Genomic DNA, 24,803 nt, shown 5'->3' on the forward strand with positions numbered 1-24,803 from the left:
TATCAAGTCTTTCTTGACAGTTATCCTGCTGTAATCATAATTCCTGGCAGTGCAAGGGTTGTGCATTATGGTCTTTCCTACTGTGAAACTCTCTGCAGAAGGGAGCTGTCTGTCAGGGGGGCTCAGTCCTGCTCTAGATGACATAGTGTGAACAGTGAGACAACCCTGGGCCCAGGAGGCAAGGCTTGTGCTGTCCGCCTGCTGTGTGAAAGTCAGCGCTGTCACAGATTTATGTCTCCAAATCCGATTGCTCAGTCCCACTTGGCTAAAAGACTTTGCGGCGAGGATCCTGCAGCTTACAGGGTTAGTTGACGTACAAATCTACACTAAGAATTCCTCAGCCCTCGCCTCCCAATTGCTCATCTCCGAGGAATTTGCAGGAAATGTGCAAAAAGATACGGGCCTTCCCTGCATTTACATACCAGCATCCTCACAGACATCTGCACTGTTAAGCATTGTGTACAGTCTCCCTGTATTCCGGTTTACTCCACTTTGTGTTTAGGGTGATGTTTCACTTGTCTTTTTTTTTTCTTCCTTGAAATAATAATAATTGCTACTGACAAAATGACCTAGATTAAAATTACTTTCAATATTGCATCAGGGAAAAATATTGATATTTATTACACCCATAATGCAACCATTATTTAAAGTCCTACTCCAATGCTTGGCAACCGAGTAGGAACATTTCTTTCCCCAGTTCAAATGTCTGTAATTTGCCGTGGTCTGCCATCCAACAAACGTCAAACTTATATTAGCATAAAACAGGGCCCCTTTGGTCTCATTGCTCGTGTTGTGTTTCTGTTTACAGGGAATGAAGCCCAATAGCTTCTTCAAAGTGAAGGTCCCTGAGCTGAAAGAGATCATCGAAGGGTGCATACGGATGAATAAAGATGAGAGGTAAACATATCGCCGTGTCCACTCTTGTCCTCTGTATGTTTCTGTATAGTTTCTGACTCTGATTCTGACCATAGGATTTTTGCACTTTTAAGATGGCTTTACTGTGGGGATAGCTTTGTTACATGCCTTCACTGTGCGTTACTACATTGGGCCATGGGAATACACTGATTTACCATGATTAATGTTCCTAAGGCATGTTTACTATAGCAGACCATGGTTTATTAATGGTATAGTATAGTATAGTACAGACAGCAAAGATTTGTCAAACTCGTTGAAAAGCATGCTACAATTATGGTAAATCCACAGTGAAACCAAAGCTAAAAGTGCAAAAAGCCTGTGGTGAATTTGCAATGTTAAGCTTGCATCAGGGAACAAAGCACTGAAACCGGTTTAAGATAGTCTTTGGTATATCAAACAGTTTTTGTCTTTGACAGTTTTGATGCTAAATGCAGTTTTCAGGGCTTTCTAATATGGAAGAAATGATAAGACAAGTGTACAATACACTAATTATACAGATCTTAGAGAAAATATTTCTGTGCGTACATACACACCTCCAGGCTAATGTGTAAAGTTGGGGCTTATTGGGACAGGGGAATGGAAACATCGCACTGCAGCTTTGATTGATATTGTAGTACAATTAAATAAGTCACTGCCTGCTTTTCTTTACTAGAAAGAAAGCCCAATGGCTTATCTGACAAGAGCACCAAAATCAATACATCCCACACAAACAATAAAGAATAACACTGCTTTGAATTGTGCTATAAACCTTCCCCTCCCTAACCTGGAGCATTTCAAACATGTTTTCTCCCATGGGAATTTAGAAGAAATTATGTATGTTTTCATGTGTGCATTAGCACCAGCTCATAGCAAATCCTTGTGTTTGGTTAGCTGGGTGTTTCTGAAGACTTCTTAAGACAGGGGCCTTAGGCTTCTTATCTTCAAAGGCAGGGTCTACTGGTTTCTGTTCCATGTTAAGATCTTGACTATTAACTCCTTTGGATATTTTTAAGGTATTGTGCAAGTGGTGGACAAGATCCACTTGTTCTATTGTGCTTCACCCATAAAATACTAAATAATGTATAAGCCTGGAGAAAAAGTGAATTCGACCAAGAGCTCTGGGTGAAAGAAAAAACAATGTATCCAAGAATGCAGTCTTAAGAGAGGTCTACCAGACCAAGATAAAGCCTTCAGAGATGTTCCTCCAGGTACACCATCCAGGACCTGCTGGAACACTCCTTCTTCCAGGAGAACAATGGTGTCCACGTGGAGCTGGCCGAGGAAGATGACTACATCAAGTCCGGACTGAAGCTGTGGCTGCGTATGGATGACACCAAGAAGCTGCACGGAAAATACAAGGACAACAACGCTATCGAGTTCCTGTTCGAGCTCTACAAGGATGTGCCAGAGGAGGTGGCGCAGGAGATGGTATGCAAATATACCTTCAGGAGGGGGGTGAGACAGAGAGAGACAGGGAACCAACCAGTGTAAAACCATGGTACAACCACAGTAAAACCACAATCAAAGTGCATAAATCAGATGGTACATTTACCAAGGGAATTTTGCACAAAGGAAGTCTTTCAATAGTTTAAATAATTATCTTTGTTCCTTCTGATAATCCACTAAGACGTCCTCTAGAAAACATCAAAAAGATACTGACATTTACATAAAAATGTTTAAACTTAAATGTTAAACTTAATCCATTACTGAATAACATCCTGATTCAAATTCAAATGAAGGGTCCAAATACTTTCTTCCACTTTAGTTTGAGGGTCACTAGTAACTGGTTTAAAAAACATAAAGCAGTGACAAATTAAACATAAAGCAGTGACATTATTCAGTTTTAGATCATATTTGACTGATTTCTGGGACTTTAGGATGCAGTGCTGTAGTGCACTGGATAAAGATACAGCACACCAAGCATGCCATTTGACATCTGTCACTACACTGGGATTACTGAACCAGGGTGAGATGAGCACAAATAAACCAATTAGCCATGGCCCATTCTGTTACAGGTTTGTTATTTGTGCAGAGATTCCCTGTGGCACTTTTTCCTTCGTCACCCTCACATAAAATATCTATAAATATGATTTGGTGCCCATTATTGTAAAGTGTTACCAAGACGTATATTTTGACAATGGTCTGCACTGATCTGTTGTCTTTTTTATTGCTTTGTATCTCTGGCTAATCCTATTTGCTATCACCAATTCAATTCTAAGAGTTGTTTCAAGTCTTCTAAAATATTGTCTGAGAAATTGAAGATTACAGGGTTTCCGGATACCATTTAAATAGCTGGTTACATAATTAAAGTTGGTGGGGGGGCCAGAGAGGGAAAGATTATTATCAATGGCCAGTGGTGACAATAGCTTTTTTCCTGTCTTTGAGGAGGAACTGCTTTTACAAGTTCCCATAAAATTCAGATTAAACGACAAAAATGTGAATACCATAGGGAGCAAATACATCCTTCGATAAAAGACAAACCACACAGCATTCTGACTGGGGATACAAAGCTCAAATTAGCCACAGGACAAAAAGCTGTAAATCCATTTAATTAAGTTGTCCTATTGCTATAAGTTTGCTCTGTTAGCATGACTTCAAAAGCTTTTTGCTCCAGTTGTTTTGTCTCCAAATAAGGCTGTGCTTAATTTTCCAAAACAACAAAAAAGACTGTATTGACTCTTGTCAATACCTGCCTTGCTGGGCAATCTGACACAACTTTAGCTCTGGAGCTAAAGAAATTTCCCAGTTTGACTTACTGGTGTAATGGTAGATGTCACATCACAATGCAATGTGTTAATGCAGTAACTGTGGGCCTTCTACTGTGCATTTCAGGCCTTTGAGTCTTCACAGAGCTTAACTGGGACCTATGTTTAGCTAGTGATTTGAGATGGCCAAGCTCAAGTACCATGTTAGAAGCATACAGTGGTCACACAGGAAATCTGAGCACATTATTCAGGGTTCAGGAGGAAGGAAGGTCACGTGTTTGAAAACCAAATGTCTCTGAAGCTCATTAGAAATTGCCCTCTTGTGCTTCAAAGTTAATGCCGATATTTTTCTTTTTTGGGGAGTAAAACACAACCATGGTTCACATAATACTTAATGACTTGGCTAGCACAATTAACAATTGAATGTTAAATGACAAAAACAATGGTAAGAAAGTAATCTGGAGTAGTCCGGTGTGGTTAATTTCTACAATATGTTTTCAACATTTACATTTAATATATAGATTACAGATTAAATTATTTTTAAAATATATGCCACTTTTTAAATTTACAAAAAAAAGGTTCCAGTTTTGACACATGAGAAATGTATGGATCACATATTCTGTGATAAACATGTACACTTCTCCTGTGTGGGGACCGTGGTCTCTCCCTCACTGTTGCTCTCTCCTGTCTCTGTATGGGTCGCAGGTGGTGCTCGGCTTTGTGTGCGAAGCCGACTTCAAACTGGTGGCCAAGGCAATTCGAGACCGCGTGACAGCCATCAAGAGACAGAGGGACAAACAGCGCCGGCTAGAGGAGGAGCAGAAGAAGAGGAGGGAGCAGGAAGGAGGAGGTGGAGGAGGAGTGGGTGAGGAGGAGGAAGTGCGAGAGCAAGAGCGGGCCCTGCTGAAGCTTGTTGGCCAGACTACGGACATCCCAGCCCAGCCCCGGAGTCCGCCGTCCCTCACGCCCACCAGCGCCGCCCCCTCCCCGGCCACCGGCTCGGCTGACTCGGGCATCAACGCCAACTTCCCCGCAGAGCCAGAGGAGCCCGAGGCAGACCAACACCAGCACTACCACATCCGCCACACCAGCTATTCCTCCGCCACCTGTAAGCATCTCACACACACACACCCTGGTACCTTACACATACCATGGTAGCCCAAAGTCCCCACATCCTTCACTTCCAGATGGTGAAGTTGGCAATTCCATTTTCACACTCTGAAAAGACATCCTTCAAAAATAAGTAGAGCTTAATGCAATTTTATAGTTTAGCTTAATTTATTGTTGTCATTGATCAGACTACATGAAATCCACTGAATCATATGGTTGCAAATGAAGGGTGCGAATTCCTTCCCTCCTCTTAGGGGCGATCACATGGCTGCCTTATTCTCAAATGTAGCACTAAACCTTTTTCTGAATTGAATACCTAAATATCCTACACAAGTAGTATTTATTTTATTTTGTGGTTTGCATTTACACTGATTAAAGTGCTGAAGTCTCTTCTGTTAAATAGAAAGTTATATTTTAGTTAACAAAACCCATATGTGCGATGGACTTTTGAGATCCTCATATTTTAGGTTTGGGTCAACACCGTCTGGTTCATTTTATACTTCATATAAACTCCATTCCTATTTTATTAATATTAATACTATTTGTGTGAGGCTTGCCAGTCTGTGTAGTAATATGGCAGCTAACCTGACAGAGCCAGGGTGTCTGTGTGTCTATTAACCCAGTGGCTCCCACGCCTGCTCCTGGAGGTCCCCTGTGTCTGCTGGCTTTGATCACAATTAATTGAACTGAATTGCCCTAATGTTTGTTTTATTAACAGCCGACTGCGAGACAGATGGATATCTGAGCCCCTCAGGATTTCAGGACCCTCTGGAGGGCCTCACCAAGTCGCCCAGCCAGGTGTCCATGGCGGGGTTGCCCAGCGAAACCTCCCCCTTCCCAGCCCTCCGCTTCCCCTCAGTGAGTAGCCCCCACTACCTAAATCAAGAACATTAATAACTACATTAACATCCCCCTGCACCAATGTGCTCCAGTGAGCAGCTAGACTTGGGCACAATGCTTTAATCAGATCCTTGATACTTAGTTTCTTCTGAATTCACAACTTGGCATTTTGACTCAAGCCCTGGCGCATATAACTACACGTGTGTCCGTGCATTCTACCACTTAGCTGCTTTTCAGAGGACAGGCCAAAGGATTTTGCCTGTGAAAAGCAGCCAAAGCTTGATGTAATTAAGCTTGATTGTTGTATCCATCTAACAAGGTGAAGGTGTAATCAGGAGGCAGGTTGAAAGGCATTCAGAACAGTTTAATTCTACACTCATTTTTGGAGGGCATAACCTACCCATCTGTGTGGAGTGCGCAATACCCCATCCGCTGTGTAATGCTGATTTTCTTCCCCACCTACTGCACTCATATTTGAGTTTTTTGGGGGGTTTTGGCAACAGTAGTGCACTTTAGGGGTGGAAGGGAGGTCGGGGGAGTGTTGTTTGGGAACATTGTGCTTTTTTTGAAGATCCTTTCAAATAACCCTCGCATTAAGACCCCCCCTTTCCCAAAAGCACTTGAAGGGTTTATGCACAAAATCCATTAACTGGTTCCCGGAAAAAAAATAAAAGAATACAAAAAAATGCTTCACTATGAAAGTGCTCGAACCAGAGCCCAGCCATGACCCTGCTGTTTATACGTACATCCCTGGCAGACTGCGTAGTGCCGACAGCTGCTATGTCTTGGAGGGGGTGTCTAGCTCTATGAACAGCAGATGCTCCCGTGTATAGAAACCCACAGTCCAATCACTTTATCCTCTGTGAGCTCTTTTTATTTAACCTGTTTCTCCTAAAGGGGACCTACCTCCTGTCACTCAAAGATGTTACATTTGCCTGGTTCTTCTTCTTCATCTTTCTGGTTCTTCTTCTTCTCATTGTTGTTCTTGATGATACTGTCTGGTCGTCCTGCAAATGGGGCAACATATTTATGCCCACATGTTTAATAGCCCAACTTTGTTCGATTTAACCCGGATTCTGTTGCGCCATCAAAAAAAATACAATGTCATTATTTATTTTAGACTGGCTTGTGCTTTAGGCAACCAATGTTACTCCATCCAGATGCTGTAATGGTAACTGTCTACTCTTATCTCTTGTTTTGCTTGTTCATTTTTGCCAGAGTATTGCTGTGTCTCAGAATTGTGAGCGGGCTCAATCTGGACCAACAAGTGGCTTTTCCTCTCCAGTGGACAGGTAACCCATAACCTTTAACCTTTGACCTTTAACTCTAAACCCTTACCTCCCACATACCACCCATATAGTAATGCAAAACAAAGTAAAATACAACATTAATGTATGTATGTATGTGTGTATATATATATATATATATATATATACAATTTATTTGATTGAGGAGGAGAGGAGCCCTGAGAAAACGGAAGCCGATGTAGTCCATGGTTCAAATATGCAGGCCTACAGACCTGTAAACATGTTTACACTCTGAGACCACAGCTCCTTGATTGAAGCATCTTAGAATGAAGCTTTTAAGCTAATGGGTAAAATATTGTTACATTTTGTCTCACGTCAGGCTAGCTAGGGAAAAAAATAACAAATGCCATGTTTTTCCATCCCCCTGAGCATTGTGTTTGACATCACTCCATTAAATATCACACAGTGTAGCCTGCCATGTTCTGTACTGTACTTAATCAGCCACTTGATGTATCCCATATCCCTGTGACATGCAAATGTTGAGGTACATGGTTTTGAAACACTGAAGGATGTTTTCAGGTTCATGACAGCCAGAAACCTTTCCAATTTTATATGTAATTACACCACATGGAGAGATGGGTCAAGGCTGAAAGCTTTAATAATGAAGCACTTCCTTGAAGTAAAGAGCCTGTAAATGTTAATGGCTTTTTCCTGGGGTAGGTGTTTTCAAGTAGGTGAGACCTGTGTCTAGAACACCCTGGAGCCTTAATTAAAATATATCCTGTACGCTTACATAAAGAATTACTGTACACATTATTTCATCATTAAGAACAAACTTTAAGAAATCAACTGACTATATATGAGTTATTTCATACTGTTTTCAAAATAGTCACATTCAGGTCAATTGTAATTACCCCTTCAAATCAGGATTGGCCATGTTTAAGTTATTTGTAATTTGTAGTTGCTTGTGTGAAGTGTAAGTCACCATGGATAAGGGCATCTACCAAGAAATAAATAATAATACTGAAATAATAATCATATTTCCTTCCCTGTTCTTGGGGTAACTGTTTGTTCTCATCTGTATTGAGTCAAGTGAGTTTCAAATAGTACATGCTCAGCTGGTTTAGAGTTTAGTGTTCTTAACAATGACCTGGGAAAGAGGTGAGCAAACATCCTTTATCAAGACGAAGCCATAAAACCATAATACAATAACCATATTAATAATGATCAGTAATTTACACCTTCTGATCCAAAGCAGTTCACAGAGATTAACAGCAGCTGCGCATCTCATCAAAAGCACAGGTTTCAAGGAGGCTATGTAACTTGCTCAGTGTAACGCACAGTGAGTCTGTACCACAACAGGGATCTGCTGACAATAACACAATTACCTTCACCTCTGGATTATTAACTGCCAAAGGTACACACATGTGGAATGGCACAATTAACTCAGACAGATTAACACAGACAGCAGTGGGGCAGCTGTCATTAGGGCTTTACCCGATTGTGTTAGGTCAGTTTATGGAAAACACACGCATTTATAATATATGTTCATGTATTTATATTGTATTCTATATATATGAAAATGTGTAATATATAAACCGTAATTCTGTAGTGAATGAAGTGTATGATGATGCGTGGGCATGTGTATTTTACTCAGAATGCTTTCATCAAAACTCAGCTCTACAAATTGGTACCTGTGGAAGGCGCTTTGAATAAATTCAAATACAAAAATACATCAAAAAATAAACTACTACTAATAATGAGGATGAGGATGATGACGACTTCAGTAGATTTAAAATGTTAGAGTGATTGGAGAACTGGACACAGTGAGCTGTTGACCACACCGATGAAAACACAGCGAAACTTGTGTGTCCCATCTGTAATGAGACCTACCCTTCTTTTGGGTTTGGGAGAAGGGAAAAGAAGGAGATGAGTTTCTGACTGACAGCTGAACCTCTTCCCCACAGCTATGCCTCTGACGTGACGTCGGGCATGAGCGATGGGAACGAGGGTCTGTCCGTGCCGGAGAAGAACGGCAAAACCCAGGCCAAACGCACCGCCGGCAAGCTGTTCAGGAGGAGAGCACGCTCCCGTCTGCGCATCATCAGTGTAAGCACTGCAGACCCTCAGAGAGCCCCCACTATCTGAGGAATATCTGTGTAGAGACCTTTTTCACATATGATGCAGTTGTGATTTGATGATAGATAAACTGTCACATGGTTACTGTCAAAGTGTGCTAAAGTTGCTGCAGTGGTTCTGAATGTATGAAGGGCAGAAAATATGCCGTTTGTGGAGCAGTGGATTCAGCCCATTGAAAAAATAAGTGTATGGATTTCAGGAGAATGGAAGTGAGTTAGTGTTTAAAATTTGCATGTGTGTAAAATTGACCATGCCAATCTGTTGATTTCTATGCTATGAAAGTCCAGTGTTTACATCACCCGTCTTCACTTCACTCCAGTTTAATCAACTGGAATCTTTACAGTGTCCTCTAGACTCAATCCGTGCTCAACAAATGCTGTGCAAAGGTATCATTGCAAAGTATACTTAATTTAATGGACAAATGGACAACATTTCTCCGACTGAATGAGTGCCAGAATATTATTGGAAATGAAGGGTGTGGATACTTTTGAACACAGCTGTATAATAACGTAATTACCTTGTTCGTGCATCTTTAAACCATTTACAATTAACAAACAGGGAGGGTGGACTGAAAATCCCTAGAAATGTGAGGTAACAATTGCTTTGCTGGACTTGTTTTGGACTGAACAATGGTGTGCAGATGTTTGTTAATTTTAATAAGCATGTGTGAATAATAATCTTCTAGCTTTAGATATTAATGCTGGCCCTTCACTTCCACCCAGTCAGTTATTAAATATGTCAAATCTGTGTGTGTACCACCATGCCAACACACTTGCATATTCCTATACACCGGCTCTCCGTATCCCCAGCGCTTGTGTTTGCAAGCAGAGGAAAATCAAGCCAGGGAAACACAGCAGGGTTTTGCATTGAGCCCTGCCATTCCACAGCTCTGTCACGTAAGAACCCGCTAGGAAAGATCTCTGCTGGCTACTGATTTGTTTCCCGTCGTAAAATTACAGTTTCAGGAAAACATATTCCCAGAATATATCATAAACCTCAGCGAAACAACCAGTGCAGGAACATTACAAGATCAAGATGGTATTGTGCGTCTTCCCATGAGCTGTACTGTCCCTTAACAAAGGCAGTGGTGCGTGGGGCAGTACTCACCCCCAGGCCTAGCGCTCAGTGTATTGGGTGTCCTTGTAATTTGGTGTTGTTAATCAGTTCTGTGGTATAAGCCATCATTGTTCAGCTGGAGACACTGGAAGGTAAGAGCCAGTGGTTAAAGAGGTGTCTCTGATATCCCTCATCATCCAACCTTTCACCCTTGGTGGATAAAAATAAGAAGATGAGTGAAAAGTAGGAAGAAATACTCATCTTTGCTAGTTTAAAGTTCACAGAAGCGACTCTTTCTCTAGCAGTGCTGAGATACTGTGCAGATTCATAAAATGCACAATAAACTTAATTCAATAAAGAAATGTTCCATTTGTGCAGAAACTCTTTGTCTCTCAAACAGTCCATGGAGTTCTGTTCACCATGTAATGTCTTCAGGAAAGAAAGTAATCAAAAGTCATATCAATACTACTATTCACAATGGTAATGCTTTATCGGGACAATACTTAGCGCAGCCCCCTGTTATTCCGTAGTGTCATTTTTAGTTGCTTAAACTCCCCTGTCTGTCCCAGGTCTCGGACAAAGTGGACAGAGTGGTGGAATGCCAGCTGCAGACCCACAACAACAAAATGGTAACATTCAAATTCGACCTGGACGGGGACAACCCGGAGGACATTGCAGCTGTCATGGTGAGTCAAACTGTCTGGTTTTCTTTTAAACAAATGGGAGGCCTCCCTCTCGCTCCCTGCTAAGGTTGGCTGAGGGGGAAAGAATATAATGGGGAGGTGTTGTGTTGCCAGGTCATTTGCAAACCTTCTGCATTGGATAATAATGATCACTTGCCTCCATTAATTTCTCCAGTTAGCAAATCTGAGGGGCAAGGTAGTGCGTCACCGCAAGACATTACGGAGTGCAGTGCAGGGGTTTTGTGTTGTGACAGAATCAGTTCAAAAGAAAGCAGGTGAATATCCCACATTATGTTCGTAAAGTGGGATAGCAGGATTTCAGAGCACTGTAGCCCACTGTGCAATCAGCAGGTGTGGTCTACACAGGCGGGGGCGTTAGCAAGCAGGTGAGAGAGATTGCTCAAAAGAAACCCATCTTGGCAGAGCTGATGGGAAATTCGCTGCTCTGGGTGCAAAAGGCTTAAAAGCATTCAAGATAAGTTTATCTAGGATTTGCTGTTTTTTTAATTGCAGGGCACCACTCGACAGTGGAGCTGCTCTGTTTGCAAAGCTTGTCACAACAAATTGCACACAATTCACATCAAAGGCAGGCCAGAGTTTCATAAAAATATGTTTTTGCAGTCGGGAGTAGCTTTGCAGGGGAAACTACCTTTGATCACTGTGTACCTTGGGCACACTGTTGTTTATATCCCATCTGTGCTGTGGATTACATAGATTACAACACACTGATATTTATCAGGGAATCTTGGCAAGGCAAGCGCAAGTCTCCAATTAGTTTATAAAGGCCTGGCTTTATCAGTGCAGCGCATGAACTGAATTAAAACGTGGTGACAGAATCCAATAATACAATCTGTCATATGTCTGTCTACATAACGGCACACAAAACTGCAGAGCCCTGCCATGTCAAAATGAGCACCCACAAACGCCACAGGGTTTTGGTATTCAGCAGCACTTGCTCATATCTCAGAGTTCTGCATCAGGACCAGCACAGCACACAAGGGCAAGCCATTGGATGCCGGTTGTGTGTGCACCTGCTTGATTTTGTGCTTGCCGTTTTGTCAAAGGACTGTACAAGGACAACTGTTGCAGGGTCCGGTCCTTGTGTTGTGTTTTAATGTAGCAGGCCTCCTCATACACACAAAAGAGAGGGAATGCAAGTCATACACATTGTGTGAAGACACAGAACCAAGAGCTACCTATATAGACACACAGGTAGAGTTATCTGCTCACCCCTCATTCTCTCTCTCTTTCTTTCTGTGTGCGTGTGCATGTGCGCACGCGTGTGTGTGTGTGTGTGTGTGTTCCAGGTGCACAACGAGTTCATTCTGCCTTCAGAGCAAGAGGGCTTCATCCACCGCATGCGTGACATCATTAAGAGGGCCGAGGATCTGATGAGGAAAGACGCCACGGGGCGGCTGGACACACTGGGGGGGCCGCGGGTACCCTACCTAAGTGGAGCAGGAACACTGTCTGCCTCTCAGGTCAGTCAGGGGCAGTAGAGCATCTACAGGAGTCGGGGCCGGGGAATTGGGTGGAAACCTATTAGAAGATCATTGTGAAAAACAAGCTGAGCAAAAGCAAAGAACACTTGAACTTTGGGTGACAAAAGACAGTAATAATTTAAACTAGGAACCAGGGGGGCAGGGAGCTCTGACAATGGGACACGTTCCACTAAGGAAAGAAAACAAAGGGAAACTGCTAGTAGGAAAGTCCTGAAATGTTTGTACCTCAATGCCAGGAGCATAAGGAACAAGATGTTAGACCTAGAAGCCACAGTGCTGGCGTGTGACTATGATGTTGTAGGAGTGACAGAAACATGGCTTACAGAAAATGATGGGGATGAATACAAGTCGAAAGGATGTGTTAGGCATAATCGAAGAGGTGGTGGGGTAACATTATATGTCAGAAATGACATTGAGGCAGAAGAACTCAAATTAGATCCCATTAACGAAACAGAATCTTTGTGGGTTAAACTTTTGAATAAAATAAAAGGATAAAAGGATTAGTGGTAGGAGTGTATTACAGACCACCCAATTCAGATATTCAGCAAGATGTTGCATTGTACAGTATAAGCAGGACTGCATCTAGCAAGGATGTGGCTGTTAATTTCCCAAACATAGACTGGAAAAGCCCAGTTGGGACTACAGAAGCAGAAATAGAAATGGTTGAGATGGTAAATGACTGCTTTCTAACTCAATTTGTGAGGGAACCAACCAGGGAGAGTGCATGCATTGACTTGATCTTTTCAAATGACCAAGATAGAGTCAGAGGGACACTAGTTAGAGAACCAATGTCAAACTGTGATCACAATATGGTTAGTTTTGAGGCATACTTTCAAAAAACAAGGACAAGTCTAAAACAATTGTCTACAATTTTAGAAAAGCAAAAACAAAATACCAAGAATATCTAGAACTCGAAAGAGATGTTAAGAAAGGGATCAGGAAAGCAAAGAGGGAAATATAAAGAAACATAGCTCTTGGAGCTAAAACTCATGCAAAGAGCTTCTTTCAATACTATAATGGCTAGAGATCAATAAAGGAGGAAGTGAAACAGCTAAAGGGCAAAAATGGAAGCATCCTGGAAAACGAACAAGATGTGGCAAATGTTCTAAATGAGTATTTCACAGAATTTTTTACAAAAACGGATAACATGACACAGGTTAACCATCAGTCCAGTCAAATCCTAAGAGAGATCAGGATAAATGAGGAGGAGGTACTAAAGGGACTAGCAGAGTTCAAAACAAACTCACCTGGGCCAGATGATATATTTCCGACAGTACTTAATGAAATGAGGGACATTATTTATAGGCCACTAACTAAACTATTCCAATTGACACTTAGGCTGGGATTAAATCTAAACTTTGACCCACCCGCTAATAGAAAACTACAGAACTGTACTCAGTTGCAGCTTCATTTTTAGTAATGGCAGCACTGTGGAGTAGTGGTTAGGGCTCTGGACTCATGATTGGAAGGTTGTGGGTGGGGCAGTGCTGTTGTACCTTTGAGCAAGATACTTCACTTAGATTGCTCCAGTAAAAATGCCCAGCTGTGTAAATGGGTACAAATGTAAGTCAAATGACAAAAATAATAAGATGCCACTTTCTTCTAATCCTAAATGTAACCGCTATGATGTACAGGTTTGTAGTTTGCTATTAGCGGGTGGGTAAAAGTTTTGATTTAATCCGGCCCTTAGAACAGGGGATATGCCAAATGATTGGAAAACTACATATGTCATACCTTTCAGGGACAAAACTGAGCCAGGAAATTACAGACCAATCAGTCTCACCTGCATTACTTATAAAATATTTGAAAAAATGATTAGACAGAAAATAGAGGAGCATCTTAATGAAAACCATGTAAGTGGATGGATCATGAACTGGTTGATGTATAGGAAACAGAGGGTGTCGATTAGAGGAGTTGCTTCTAACTGGAGTGAGGTTGTTAGTGGAGTTCCACAGGGATCAGTACTAGTGCCTTTGCTTTTTCTAATCTATATTAATGATCTGGACTCTGGGATAGTTAGCAAACTTGTCAACTTTGCAGATGATACTAAAATAGGTGGCTCAGCAGATACAATCTCAGCAGCACAGGCTATTCAAAGGGACTTAGATAACATTCAGTTATGGGCCGACACCTGGCAGATGAAATTCAATGTGGACAAGTGCAAGGTAATACATGCAGGTAACAAAAATGTCCACTATAATTACACTATAAGAGGAATAGAACTAGAAGAAGTAACACATGAGAAAGACCTAGGAGTCTACGTGGACTCCTCACTCTCCCCATCCAAACAATGTAGGGTAGCAATACAAAAGGCAAACAAAATGCTACCGTATTGTCAAAAGTGCAGAATTTAAAACAAGGGCAGTAATATTCAGACTGTACAATGCGCTAGTTAGAGCTCATCTGGATACTGTGTACAGTTCTGGGCTCCACACTTCAAGAAAGATATCACTGCTCTAGAGGCAGTTCAGAGGAGAGCAACCAGACTTATTCCAGGTCTGAAGGGAAAGTCCTACTGAGAGACTGAGGAACTGAACCTTTTCACCCTGGAACAGAGGAGACTACGTGGGGACTTGATTCAAGTCTTCAGAATCGACCACATCAAACCAGAGGAGCTTTTCCAGATCAGCAGGGACACACGGACACGGGGACACAAATGGAAATTGGGCTTCAAGGCATTCAAAACGGAAAACAGGAGACACTTATTCACACAGAGAGTTGTCACAATCTGGAACAAACTCCCCAGCGATGTGGTTTAAACTGAACATTTGGGAACATTTAAAAATAGACTGGATAGGATCCTTGGATCACTTAGATACTAATGGACACCAACCAAGCATGATGGGTTGAATGGCCTCCTCTCGTTTGTAAACTTTCTTATGTTCTTATATGAATATTAATAGTAATAATTTGTGTTTTTAGTAGTTTTAGTTTCATTGTTTAGAAAATCCAATGACATCCTTTAGGGAATTGTTTTTTATTCTCTACTTAAAAATATATGAACCCATATACAAGGCAAGTTTTGTTAGATTGTGGGATCAATGTTTCTTTTGTTACCATTTTCTCACCACGAAAAATACTGATGTACTGATGATGATCTTAATAGGAGAAAGCAACAGTTTAAGAAACAATCCTCTCTCTATTATCTGGAGAGATTTTCTCATTGGATGTTGAGCAACAGTCTGATTGGACAGTGGGCTTTAGAGATGGTGTGGTTTGCATCAGGCCATAGTGTCTTTTTTCGACAATGGACATGACATGTTGGGACATGACAGTGGGCTGCAGGCATAATGCGCCTTGTCAGCCTGCTATAGAAGAAAACTGATGACAGCTGACCATTGCTGGCTACTTAAACTCATGTTTCCATTAACACACATCGCTGTTACAACACATCCAAGAGCACAAGACAATACTTTTTGCATATAAAGCAGTTTGGTGTCAATAACGAACAGAAAGCAGAACTTTTTTTTTTATTTCATGTGGGTCTGCTTTGGCTGAAATTGGAAGCCTTTCTTGGCACAGGAACAGGCGATTGCCTCAGTTAACTGCTGATTGAACCCAGGCTTCAGTCCCAAGCTCGTATCCCAAGCTAAGCCTGTGCCGGGGGTCTGATCTTGTGCTATTGGAACGGGATCTGGGAACGTTTCATCCTCGTCATCATTGAAGTGATGAATTGATAATTGGAGATGAAGCAGGGACCAGTTTCATGCACTTGAACTTGCATTTTACACTTGCTACTCAGAGCAGCAGATTGATTTTTTTCCGAACCTCATTTCCTGTGCCTTTGACCCTAAATCACACTGATTGTCTGTAGAAACATCGTTCAAAGTGGAAACAGGGTTTTATTGCCAGCAATTCCTTTTAGGAGCAATCCACCTTTTACCATCCATTTTTTTTCTCCTGCTTATAATAAGATTTTACAAGCTACACTACGTGCCCTAAAATTGGATGTCCTTAAAACTCTGTGCAGGGATCAAAGCAGGCTAGTAGCAAGAGAGAATGAAATAAGTTACTTATTACGAAAGACAATAAATACTAATTGGAAACCAGGTCAAATAAAAAAATGCTTTAGAAAGCACATGTCTGAGACAGGCCTGTATTATCTGTAAAATGGCTCAAAGATTGTGCATGAGAGTGGCTGATTTATGTAACTTGTATGAACATTTGACCGAATCAAGTGTAGATGAATGCTTTCTCTCTGGATGATTAACTGCCATAACAATGTCGCAGAAAGTAGTAAAGTTTTTATTAGGCATTTTCCTCTTGGTTTTAGCAGATGTGGACAGATTTTCAACAACAAAACTGCCCTTTAACATGGTCAATTAAAATGTTTACAATGCTTTTTTTCCTTACAATGCCATACATTTCGAATGGTTCAGAGGTTGCTTAATTGGTTGTTGGCAAGTCAGTCAATTATAAAAAAGGAAACCAATAAATAAAAACCAATCAAACTGCCATTTTTAGTTCATCCCTTCTGCAGTTTAATAGATCACAAAACACATTTTAATAAAGCACAGAGATTGTCTGCTCATGAAAAATACTTTCTGTTGAGTTGTCAGCTTTTTATAAATTGGTTTTTTCAATTGTACCACTGAAGAGACTAACTAAATGGAATTACCCCAATATACATTTTTTTGGTTTGTTTAGATTTTTAGGAGTAGGCTGCCTCTTTATAGTTTAATCCTGTGTTTTACCACAATTAAATTGCTGATTACTACTGTAATGTGCCTTCTATACTTGGCAACTTGTTCCATGGTCAGCTGATGCGTGTGGCCCGTCTGTCTCTTGTTCTCACTCTTACCTGTGCTTCTTTCAGCCCAACCTGCACTCGTATGGACTGGCTCGCACCCACTCCTCATCTTCCTTGCCGGGTAAGGCAATTAAACAATAAAGAACACAAAAAACAAAAAGCTTTCGAAAGAATGGAATTGGGAGTAATGCAACTTGCCTCTTAAATGCACCTAACAAACAAAACCTTGTCCTCTTGTCCTTATACTGGATTAAGTACAGTCATTTTATTTCCCCCTTTCTTCAGCTATACATCTTTGCTAAATGAAAGGAGTTGACTGACTGTTAGTGTGCAGTTTTTCCTGCAGGCAAAACTATTGTGCACAATTATGCCTCAGCCCAAGCCTGTTAAACCTGACCCCCAATGTCCAAACTTGAATAGATTTGAATAATTGTTATCACTATTGCTGTTGTTATTATGAGTGCAATTGCATCCCTGAGTCTGACGATGACTGTGTGGCTGTGTTGCCAGAGTATGGCTGTGCCAGTCCGAGCCAGGTGATGCCTTCTCCCGTCAGGAGTTCTGCGGGCAGCCCCGACTCAGGCAGGGACTTCTACATCGACTCAGACGTTCCGTCACCCAGCCGCCCCGTCCGCTCCCAGTCCTTTCACCAGACTCCAGGTACGGCAGCACCTCTTTAAAAAAAAAAAAAAACACAAACACACAAAGCAAAAAAACAAGAAACCTTGGATTGTCTTGCTCAGTCTTTTTCCTCTCACGGCCTACACTCTACTGTAGCCCCTTCAGAACAGCAGCTCCCGCGTAACCACCCCCTCACAAAGGAAGCAGTCTGCAAGGTCTTGGCAGTGTATTAAAAACTCCTTATGCTGGCATATTGTCTTAGCGCTTAGTGTAGCGCCAGCACCTTTTACAGCACCTCGCAGGACCTCGCAGCACTTCAAAGCCAGGGCCTGTGTGAGGCTCCTGTAGGGCAATTACTTCACCAAAAGGGTGCAGTGAGGCCTGAATGCCACCCCTGTCTGTCTAAGCCTGTGCAGTGTTTCTTTTTTGTTTAGACACATGACCAGCGTCTGTGTGGCGTAGTTTTCGAAGAGCTTACCTATTCACCACTGATGTTTCCATAAAGGCTGTTTCATATATATCTTTTTTTAATGTTCATTTATAATATAAAAGAACAGGGCATCTAGAAAGACCGAGCTCATGGCATTTGCCCGAACAAGACTTGTAGAGCTCACATTGTACTACCAGACAAAGCCATAAATGCCTTATGATCTGTAACAAGCAAGAATGTGCATCTTATTTGAGTTATGTGGGGACTTTTGAACTTGTGCCACTTATGTAGTAATATTATTAAAGTTGTTTACAACCACTCTTAAAACTACGATCAATGTTAGTTGCTGACTCATTTGATTTATTCCATACGATTCATGAAACTATAATTACTTATCAGTGTGATCTTTTGAGTTGGTTGAACACTGATTCCACCTAGAGATCCCAGGTGACTGAGCCGTGTGTGTAAAACGGGTCCACTGGCCTCTGTATTTTCAAATGAAGGGTGTGAATGCTTTTAACTACAATTGTAAAGACATACACTCTTCTAGGACACAACTGCATTCACTGTATATAGACTATACGGTATATTATGAATAATTTTTACTATTGCAAGGCCGGAACATGCAGAGTTATCCCTCTCTACGGAGTAATGGCCTCTGAGCACAGACAAAAGTTAACCGCATTCGTAAAAATGATATAACATGTTGTAAACAAACACGTGTTATGAATGACTTCTCCTTAAAAATGCAATAACTTTGACCCCCCGCAGCAATAATGACCCCCTTCCAAATCGTGCAGGCCTCGCTTGGCTTTGGGCTCCAGTTTGCTTGTTAGTAAATGATTACATCATCGGTGCAATTTGAAACTGGATTCTTAAAAACAGCCGTAATGTGAGCGGAGACAAAAAAGTTACTGTGTGCAAATGGAAACAGATCTTATACAGCTCACTTGGGGATTGTTTTTTTTAAATGAAAAAAGACTCAAAATTAATGTCTTTATTTTTATGGCGTTTGGCTGCTCATACACTTCAAGGCCTGTTACTAGTTACTTATAAATGCAAACCAAAACATGTAGGACCTGAAGGTGCTGCATAACACTTTGAATGTACTGAACAGTCTAATTTAAAATCAGCAAAATTAAAAAATGAAGCGCGGCATACTGCAACTTCCATAAATTGTATTGCTTAAGGAATATAAAAGGGAAAAAGCAATAACTGACTAAATGATGGGCTGTATTATTATTCCCCTCTAGTTCCATCCTGATCATTTGTTCATTGTTAGTGATGGACTATGACTTCTCCTCCACTCCCTTTTAGGTTACTTCACGGTGCATTTATCTCCAAAAATTACAGAGTTAAAGACGAATGGAGCAGCTCAGTCACTGGGCCGCTATCAGTCTGTGCGTGGAGCCGTGGGAGCAGAAAATCACCTTGTCAGTCTCTCCTGTTTCCACATGAGCTGGGAGGGAACTTGTCAACAAAGCGTGTGTGTTTATTTTGAACAACAGGTGGTGGACACAATTTCAATGCTCTTTTTTTCCCCTGCTAATCTTCTGCTACAGCATCTGGTGGACTGGTTATGTTTCCACTGTCTTCCAAAATTCCACTCAGGTGGGCTTTCCTTTCCCCTGGCTTCACAACAGTCTCACATTGTCCATTTCCTTGGTATTTGCAGGTCCAGTATTAACAAGAGACCCTTACCGTGCTGCCAGTAATGGACCAGAACAGAATACGTGTGTGCATCTGAAATATGCATATCCTCCAAGCTGCCAATTGTAAATTATCTCAATTGTGTGTTTCAGAGTCTCCACAACTGTACCATCATGCCTACCAGACAGGAGGGATCCCGCACCCAGCATCACATACCCAGATGCCCCATATGCATCACTACCCGTCTCCGCCCTTCATGCCCAGCAGCAATTTCCCCTTCTACCCTAACTCCCCCAAGCATACCATGGCACACCCACTGTCTGCCAACAACCTCCAGAGCTTCTCCTCATCCCCCGGCTCCCCGAGTCCACACAACCCACTACAGCCGGGCCCCCACGGGGACGCCCAGAGCTCGGCGAGTGATGGCAGTCCCCTGTCTCCTCCAACACCGCAGCAGCAGCACCCAGGCCTGTGGCCCGCCCACTCCCAGCCCCTCTTCTCCCTGGCTAATGTGCTGTCCCTAGCGATGAGCGTGGCCCACTCCTTCATGCCCAACCCCAGCTCCCTACCCCAAGGCTTGGCCCCTATGGGCAGCTACCACCACCAATTGGGCCCACAGTCTGGATACCACCCCGGCTTCGCCCCCCAGCCCCAGACACATCTGCCCAGTGAGCCTCTGTACCACACTGGGATGTTCGCTGGGCACGGCGGGCAGCCCAACCCCTACCAGTTCCCCGATAACCAGGCTCAGACACAGCTGCAGCTGAGCCTGGCTGATATCCAGGAGGCCGGGTTCATGCCCATCCACACGGGCTCAGGCTACCATACCATCCCACTGCAAAACCAGCCCCCTGAGACCCCACCCATGCCACCTCCCTCTTCCCTGCCGGGGCTGCGCAGTCACCCTGGCCCTGGGAGTCCTAGTCCCCCCCCGAACTCCCCTCTCCCCCACCCCCAGGCCCATACACTTCCCCCCACAGCAGACAGGACCGGGAGTCCTGTCCCTCCCTCCCCAGCACAAGCCGACATGCCGGGGTCCCCCACCACCCCAACACCAGATGGATCCCATGGCAGTGTGAGTATCTAAGCCCTCGCTCAGCTCTCTCTAATGCCTTGTTTTTTTAATCCTTTTTATTAAATAAAGGTAGATAGGTTAGGGCTGTTTTTCTTGTTAGGAAGGAACTTCGAATATTTGCTTGTTCTGGGCATCCATCCATGCCGTGTTTCAGTAAGCATGCTGCACGGCACAGTGAAACAGGAAGTGTGCTTGGGGAGAAATTTGCTCCCTCCGGGATTCTAGTTCAGGCCCCAGTGTTTTTGTCGGTCGAAACCGAGAAGACTAAAGGACAGACTTTTCTTTCCTCAGGTGTCCTCATCCAGCCCCAAAACCCTGTCTCCCCTCGTGCTCTTCGAGTCCTCTGCGAACTCGGCCAAGGCCCGGCTGTCTCCTATCTGTGAAGGTAGGAGCCACGCCAAGACCAACACGCAAGCTAACCAAAATGGCCAGCCGTTCTGAAACAGCAGCACAGGCCCTCAAGTGACCTGCAGCTGCCTTCCACTGTGTGCAGTTCAGTTTTGTTTACCTTTATCTGACCTTGCCTTTGATTAAAAAGAAAAATACAAATAATATTTAATCATAATTTCCAGAATTCGAGAGATAAGAGCCGGAGATATTACCTGCTGTTTGCAGTGTGCCACAAACCCTGTTCTGATTTTTGTGTTTGTTTACTCTCAATTATCTGAACCCAAGCAATAGCTGCCAGTTTGTATAACACAGACCACCCTTAAGGAAACTGTCCTGTCAAAACCATGCCTCCAAACTGGCATCATATACATGCAGAGAAAGTTTTATACAGGTGATCCCCATTCCAGGCACAAGTGACTCTCATTGCCTTGGCATGGGTAAGCAGCCCTGTCTGCGTCAGCTGTTATCAAACACATCGCACAATCAGGGGTTGGTATTTAATGTTCCGTCGCCTTCAGGTGTTGGTCCCGTTATTAGCCGCCAGGTACGCAGTCTGCTGTGACATGGTCACCGCAAGCGTGTGGCGTTTCTCCACTCTCGTTTCCCTTGGCCTGTGTTTATACAAAACTTGAACCAGTGCTCCCTCTCAAAACAGCAGCACTGTTGTTTATACTGTTTACAGTAGAAGAACTGCAGGCTTCAGGGGGGGGGGTGGGGAATATATAATTGTACCCTTTTAAAAGGAGCTCATTCTGCCACCTAGTGTTTGGGCCTGGTAATGTTTCTAAAAATATACCCTTTGTAGCATAATCCTATTGGTTTTCCCCTTTTCTGCCTTACCAGTTTGAAGTGTGAGTTTGACACATGGCTGAGCCCCAGATTTCTGATGTGAGATAGAACACATAGTCATCAGCCTAAACTGCTGTTCAGACATGTGACTCAAACTCAATGTATACTTAACTCACTTAAATGGATAAAGAGAAGATCCGATATGTGATTGTCCATATAGAAATGTATCACAACACAGCAGTCCTGATTATACACAATGTTAGGCAGATTGGCTTATATACCAATCTTGTTTTTCAGCAATAAAAGTAACCTTCATTTTTGGACAATAAAGCACAGATTATTGATTTCTCTAACTTGGCTATTGTTTCTCTCTCTGTCTCTCTCTCATTCCCTTTCTCCGCGCTCCAGAGCAAAAACCCACGGTGACTGTGGGCAGGTTCCAGGTGACACCCAGCAAAGAGGCACTAGAGCCCTCCACTGCCCCTGCCCCGACTGCCCCACCTGCCGCCAGCGCCCCCTCACCCCAAGAGAGCGAGACAGAGAGCAGCACCGAGGAGCAGGCCGAGTCGGACCCCAGCCCCAGCAGCTCTCTCACTGTCTCGCTCCCACACTCCCCACCGGGCCCCGAGCACAGGGGCAGCGAGAAGGAGAGTCCGAGCGAGAGCGACAGGGAGAGGGAGAGAGAGGCCGGCCCTAGCCTAACCATGGGAGAGAGAGAGGATGAGGAGGAGGCAAAGGAGGAGGTGGGGGAGAGAGAAAGAGGGTTGGATTGCACCCCTCTCGGTACCTCGGCAGACAGCGGGCTCTCTGTGACCGCGCAGGAGCCAGAGAGCCGGGGGGGGGACGGCAACCCTGGCAGCCCCCAGAACAGCCTGCCCATGCACGTGTGGATGCACTACTCCCACCCCTATATCAGCAGCGATGACACTGAGAGCGACGACGACGACATGTGGGAGGAGCTGCAGGTCCTGCGCGACAGGTGAGTGGACGTCCACAGCACACTGACACCCTGACACCCTGTCTGCCATGCACATGTATTGACTGTGAATAAATTGAAGATAGAAAAATACAATACAGCACCACCTTGTTGATTTTTAAATTTGCCAATGCCTCTAAAAGCCTGTCCTCCATCAGACTCATTCTCCTGCAAAGCGATTGTTTCCAGTCCAAGAAACTTCCACTTATCTCTGTCCTCATATAGTGTGCACACCAGATACATCTGAGACCCTGCAAAACATCCTGTCCCTTCTCTCACAACCCCCTCTCTGTCCTCAGACACCTGTCAGAGGTGCAGTCCCTCCAGGCCGTTCAGAAGAGGGAGATTGAGGAGCTCTATGAAAGGATGGGGAAGGTGCCCCCCCCTGGCATCGTGTCCCCTGCTGCCATGCTGTCCAGCCGCCAGAGACGCCTGTCCAAAAGTGGAGGATTCAACCCTTCCCGGAGAAACAGCCTACAGAGACTGGAAATCCTGCCTCCCACAGGTAACAACACCCCCACCTCACCCAAGACTCACTCTTACACAAGTCTCCACTCCAGCGGGTGGATCTTGGTTAAGCTTTTAAAAGCCTCTTCCACTCCGGCACGGCAACCCCCGAGGTTTCAGAGTGTGTGTGAAAGCATGTACGGGGGTAGAAAGCGGACTGACCCGGGCCAAGAGCAACATACGTCAGGTGGTGAGTCGGCCCTCTGTGACCAAAGATCTAACCAGCTCCAGGGATCGCAGTGAAGCCTGGGTAGAGTTGACCCTGTGTGGAGGATGCTAGTCTGAGAGAGGATGACATCAGTGCTCGTGACTGTAATAGTGCAAAGAGTCAAAAGGGGCCCAGTACCATGTATCGCTAATACAAAACTCCAACATTTTTGGGAAGAAAGCAAAACTTAATTGCTAAGCTACGATTTCTCCCCACTCAATAGGAATTGGGGGGATTGCTCCTTAGACTGTGCCTGGGCATTTAGAGAGCTTGTTATGCCCCTGGCTTAAAAAGAATGGCCTGAGTCACAGTGTAGATGTGGATCTTGGTGCTCGTCAGATAGCAGCGATAGCAGGGTCTTCTTAGACCCTCTTGACTCAAGTGCGTTCATTCCAAGGCCCTGTGAAGCTATTAGTGAGATACCATCAAAGAGCAAAGCTCAGTATAGAAACCTTTTTGGATATTGCTCATTAAAAAAACATAGCAAGGCAAGACAGAATGAGGTAAACGCGCCACAAAGGGAACACTCTTTAATTAACTTTGAAATGCTTCTCGCGTAGAGAGAGCTCCATCAATAAACGCAGTTACACAGCAGATATAGGTTGTTAGCAACTCTAGGTAGCTAGACTCAATCATAGAGATTGTGTTCCCTAACACTAGAAGCATAGCACAAACATTCTGAGTACAGTTGTAAGACACTTGTAATGCTATACACTGGGTGTGTTTTGCAAGCATATGAAAGACTGTAGACAGGTGTAGATCACCACTTGTTCATGAGATCAAGGGCATGCAGGATTGTGTTATATTTGATTTATTATGTATTTAAATAACCGGTCAAGATTACAGATTGTGGCTATTCTAAATAAACGTGTTTATAACTTATTTTTGCGTTTATGCAGCTAAAACGCCATCAGAATATTTAATACATCTATTTAGGAAAAGTCACCAACGGGTATGTGCAGTGTATTCAGAAATACACAGTATTCCTTGAACACATTGACCTACACTGCATTATTGCACTTTGTATTGCTCCTAAATTTTGTAAGTCGCCCTGGACAAGGGCGTCTGCTAATAAATAAATAATAATAATAATTCAAAATCAAATAACCAAATTGGTCAAAGTGACCCGCTTGGCACTTCTAGGGTTAAACTCCTCTAATGAATAAGGATCTTATGTAATTCACTGTATCTAAGCTAAATCCTTGAAACTGTTTGTGTTTTTTCTGTAATG

General features: G+C 43.3%; 1 protein-coding gene across 2 annotated transcripts in view; it reads left to right on the forward strand.

Annotated features, from left to right (window-relative positions):
• The window catches only part of LOC136741307 (serine/threonine-protein kinase WNK4), a 76,551-nt gene that overhangs the window by 46,895 nt on the left and 4,853 nt on the right, over window positions 1-24,803 (forward strand). For both annotated transcript variants that reach the window (XM_066698506.1, XM_066698508.1), the window contains exons 5-18: window positions 809-897; window positions 2,103-2,322; window positions 4,305-4,707; window positions 5,428-5,567; window positions 6,768-6,841; window positions 8,764-8,905; window positions 10,561-10,677; window positions 11,982-12,155; window positions 16,993-17,047; window positions 17,437-17,586; window positions 19,780-20,702; window positions 20,994-21,087; window positions 22,290-22,860; window positions 23,157-23,362. In XM_066698506.1, coding sequence (XP_066554603.1) covers window positions 809-897; window positions 2,103-2,322; window positions 4,305-4,707; window positions 5,428-5,567; window positions 6,768-6,841; window positions 8,764-8,905; window positions 10,561-10,677; window positions 11,982-12,155; window positions 16,993-17,047; window positions 17,437-17,586; window positions 19,780-20,702; window positions 20,994-21,087; window positions 22,290-22,860; window positions 23,157-23,362 — 3,358 coding nt within the window. The remainder of the gene's footprint in view (window positions 1-808; window positions 898-2,102; window positions 2,323-4,304; window positions 4,708-5,427; window positions 5,568-6,767; window positions 6,842-8,763; window positions 8,906-10,560; window positions 10,678-11,981; window positions 12,156-16,992; window positions 17,048-17,436; window positions 17,587-19,779; window positions 20,703-20,993; window positions 21,088-22,289; window positions 22,861-23,156; window positions 23,363-24,803) is intronic.

The sequence above is a fragment of the Amia ocellicauda genome, chromosome 3, assembly GCF_036373705.1.
Source record: "Amia ocellicauda isolate fAmiCal2 chromosome 3, fAmiCal2.hap1, whole genome shotgun sequence".
NCBI classification, from domain to species: domain Eukaryota; kingdom Metazoa; phylum Chordata; class Actinopteri; order Amiiformes; family Amiidae; genus Amia; species Amia ocellicauda.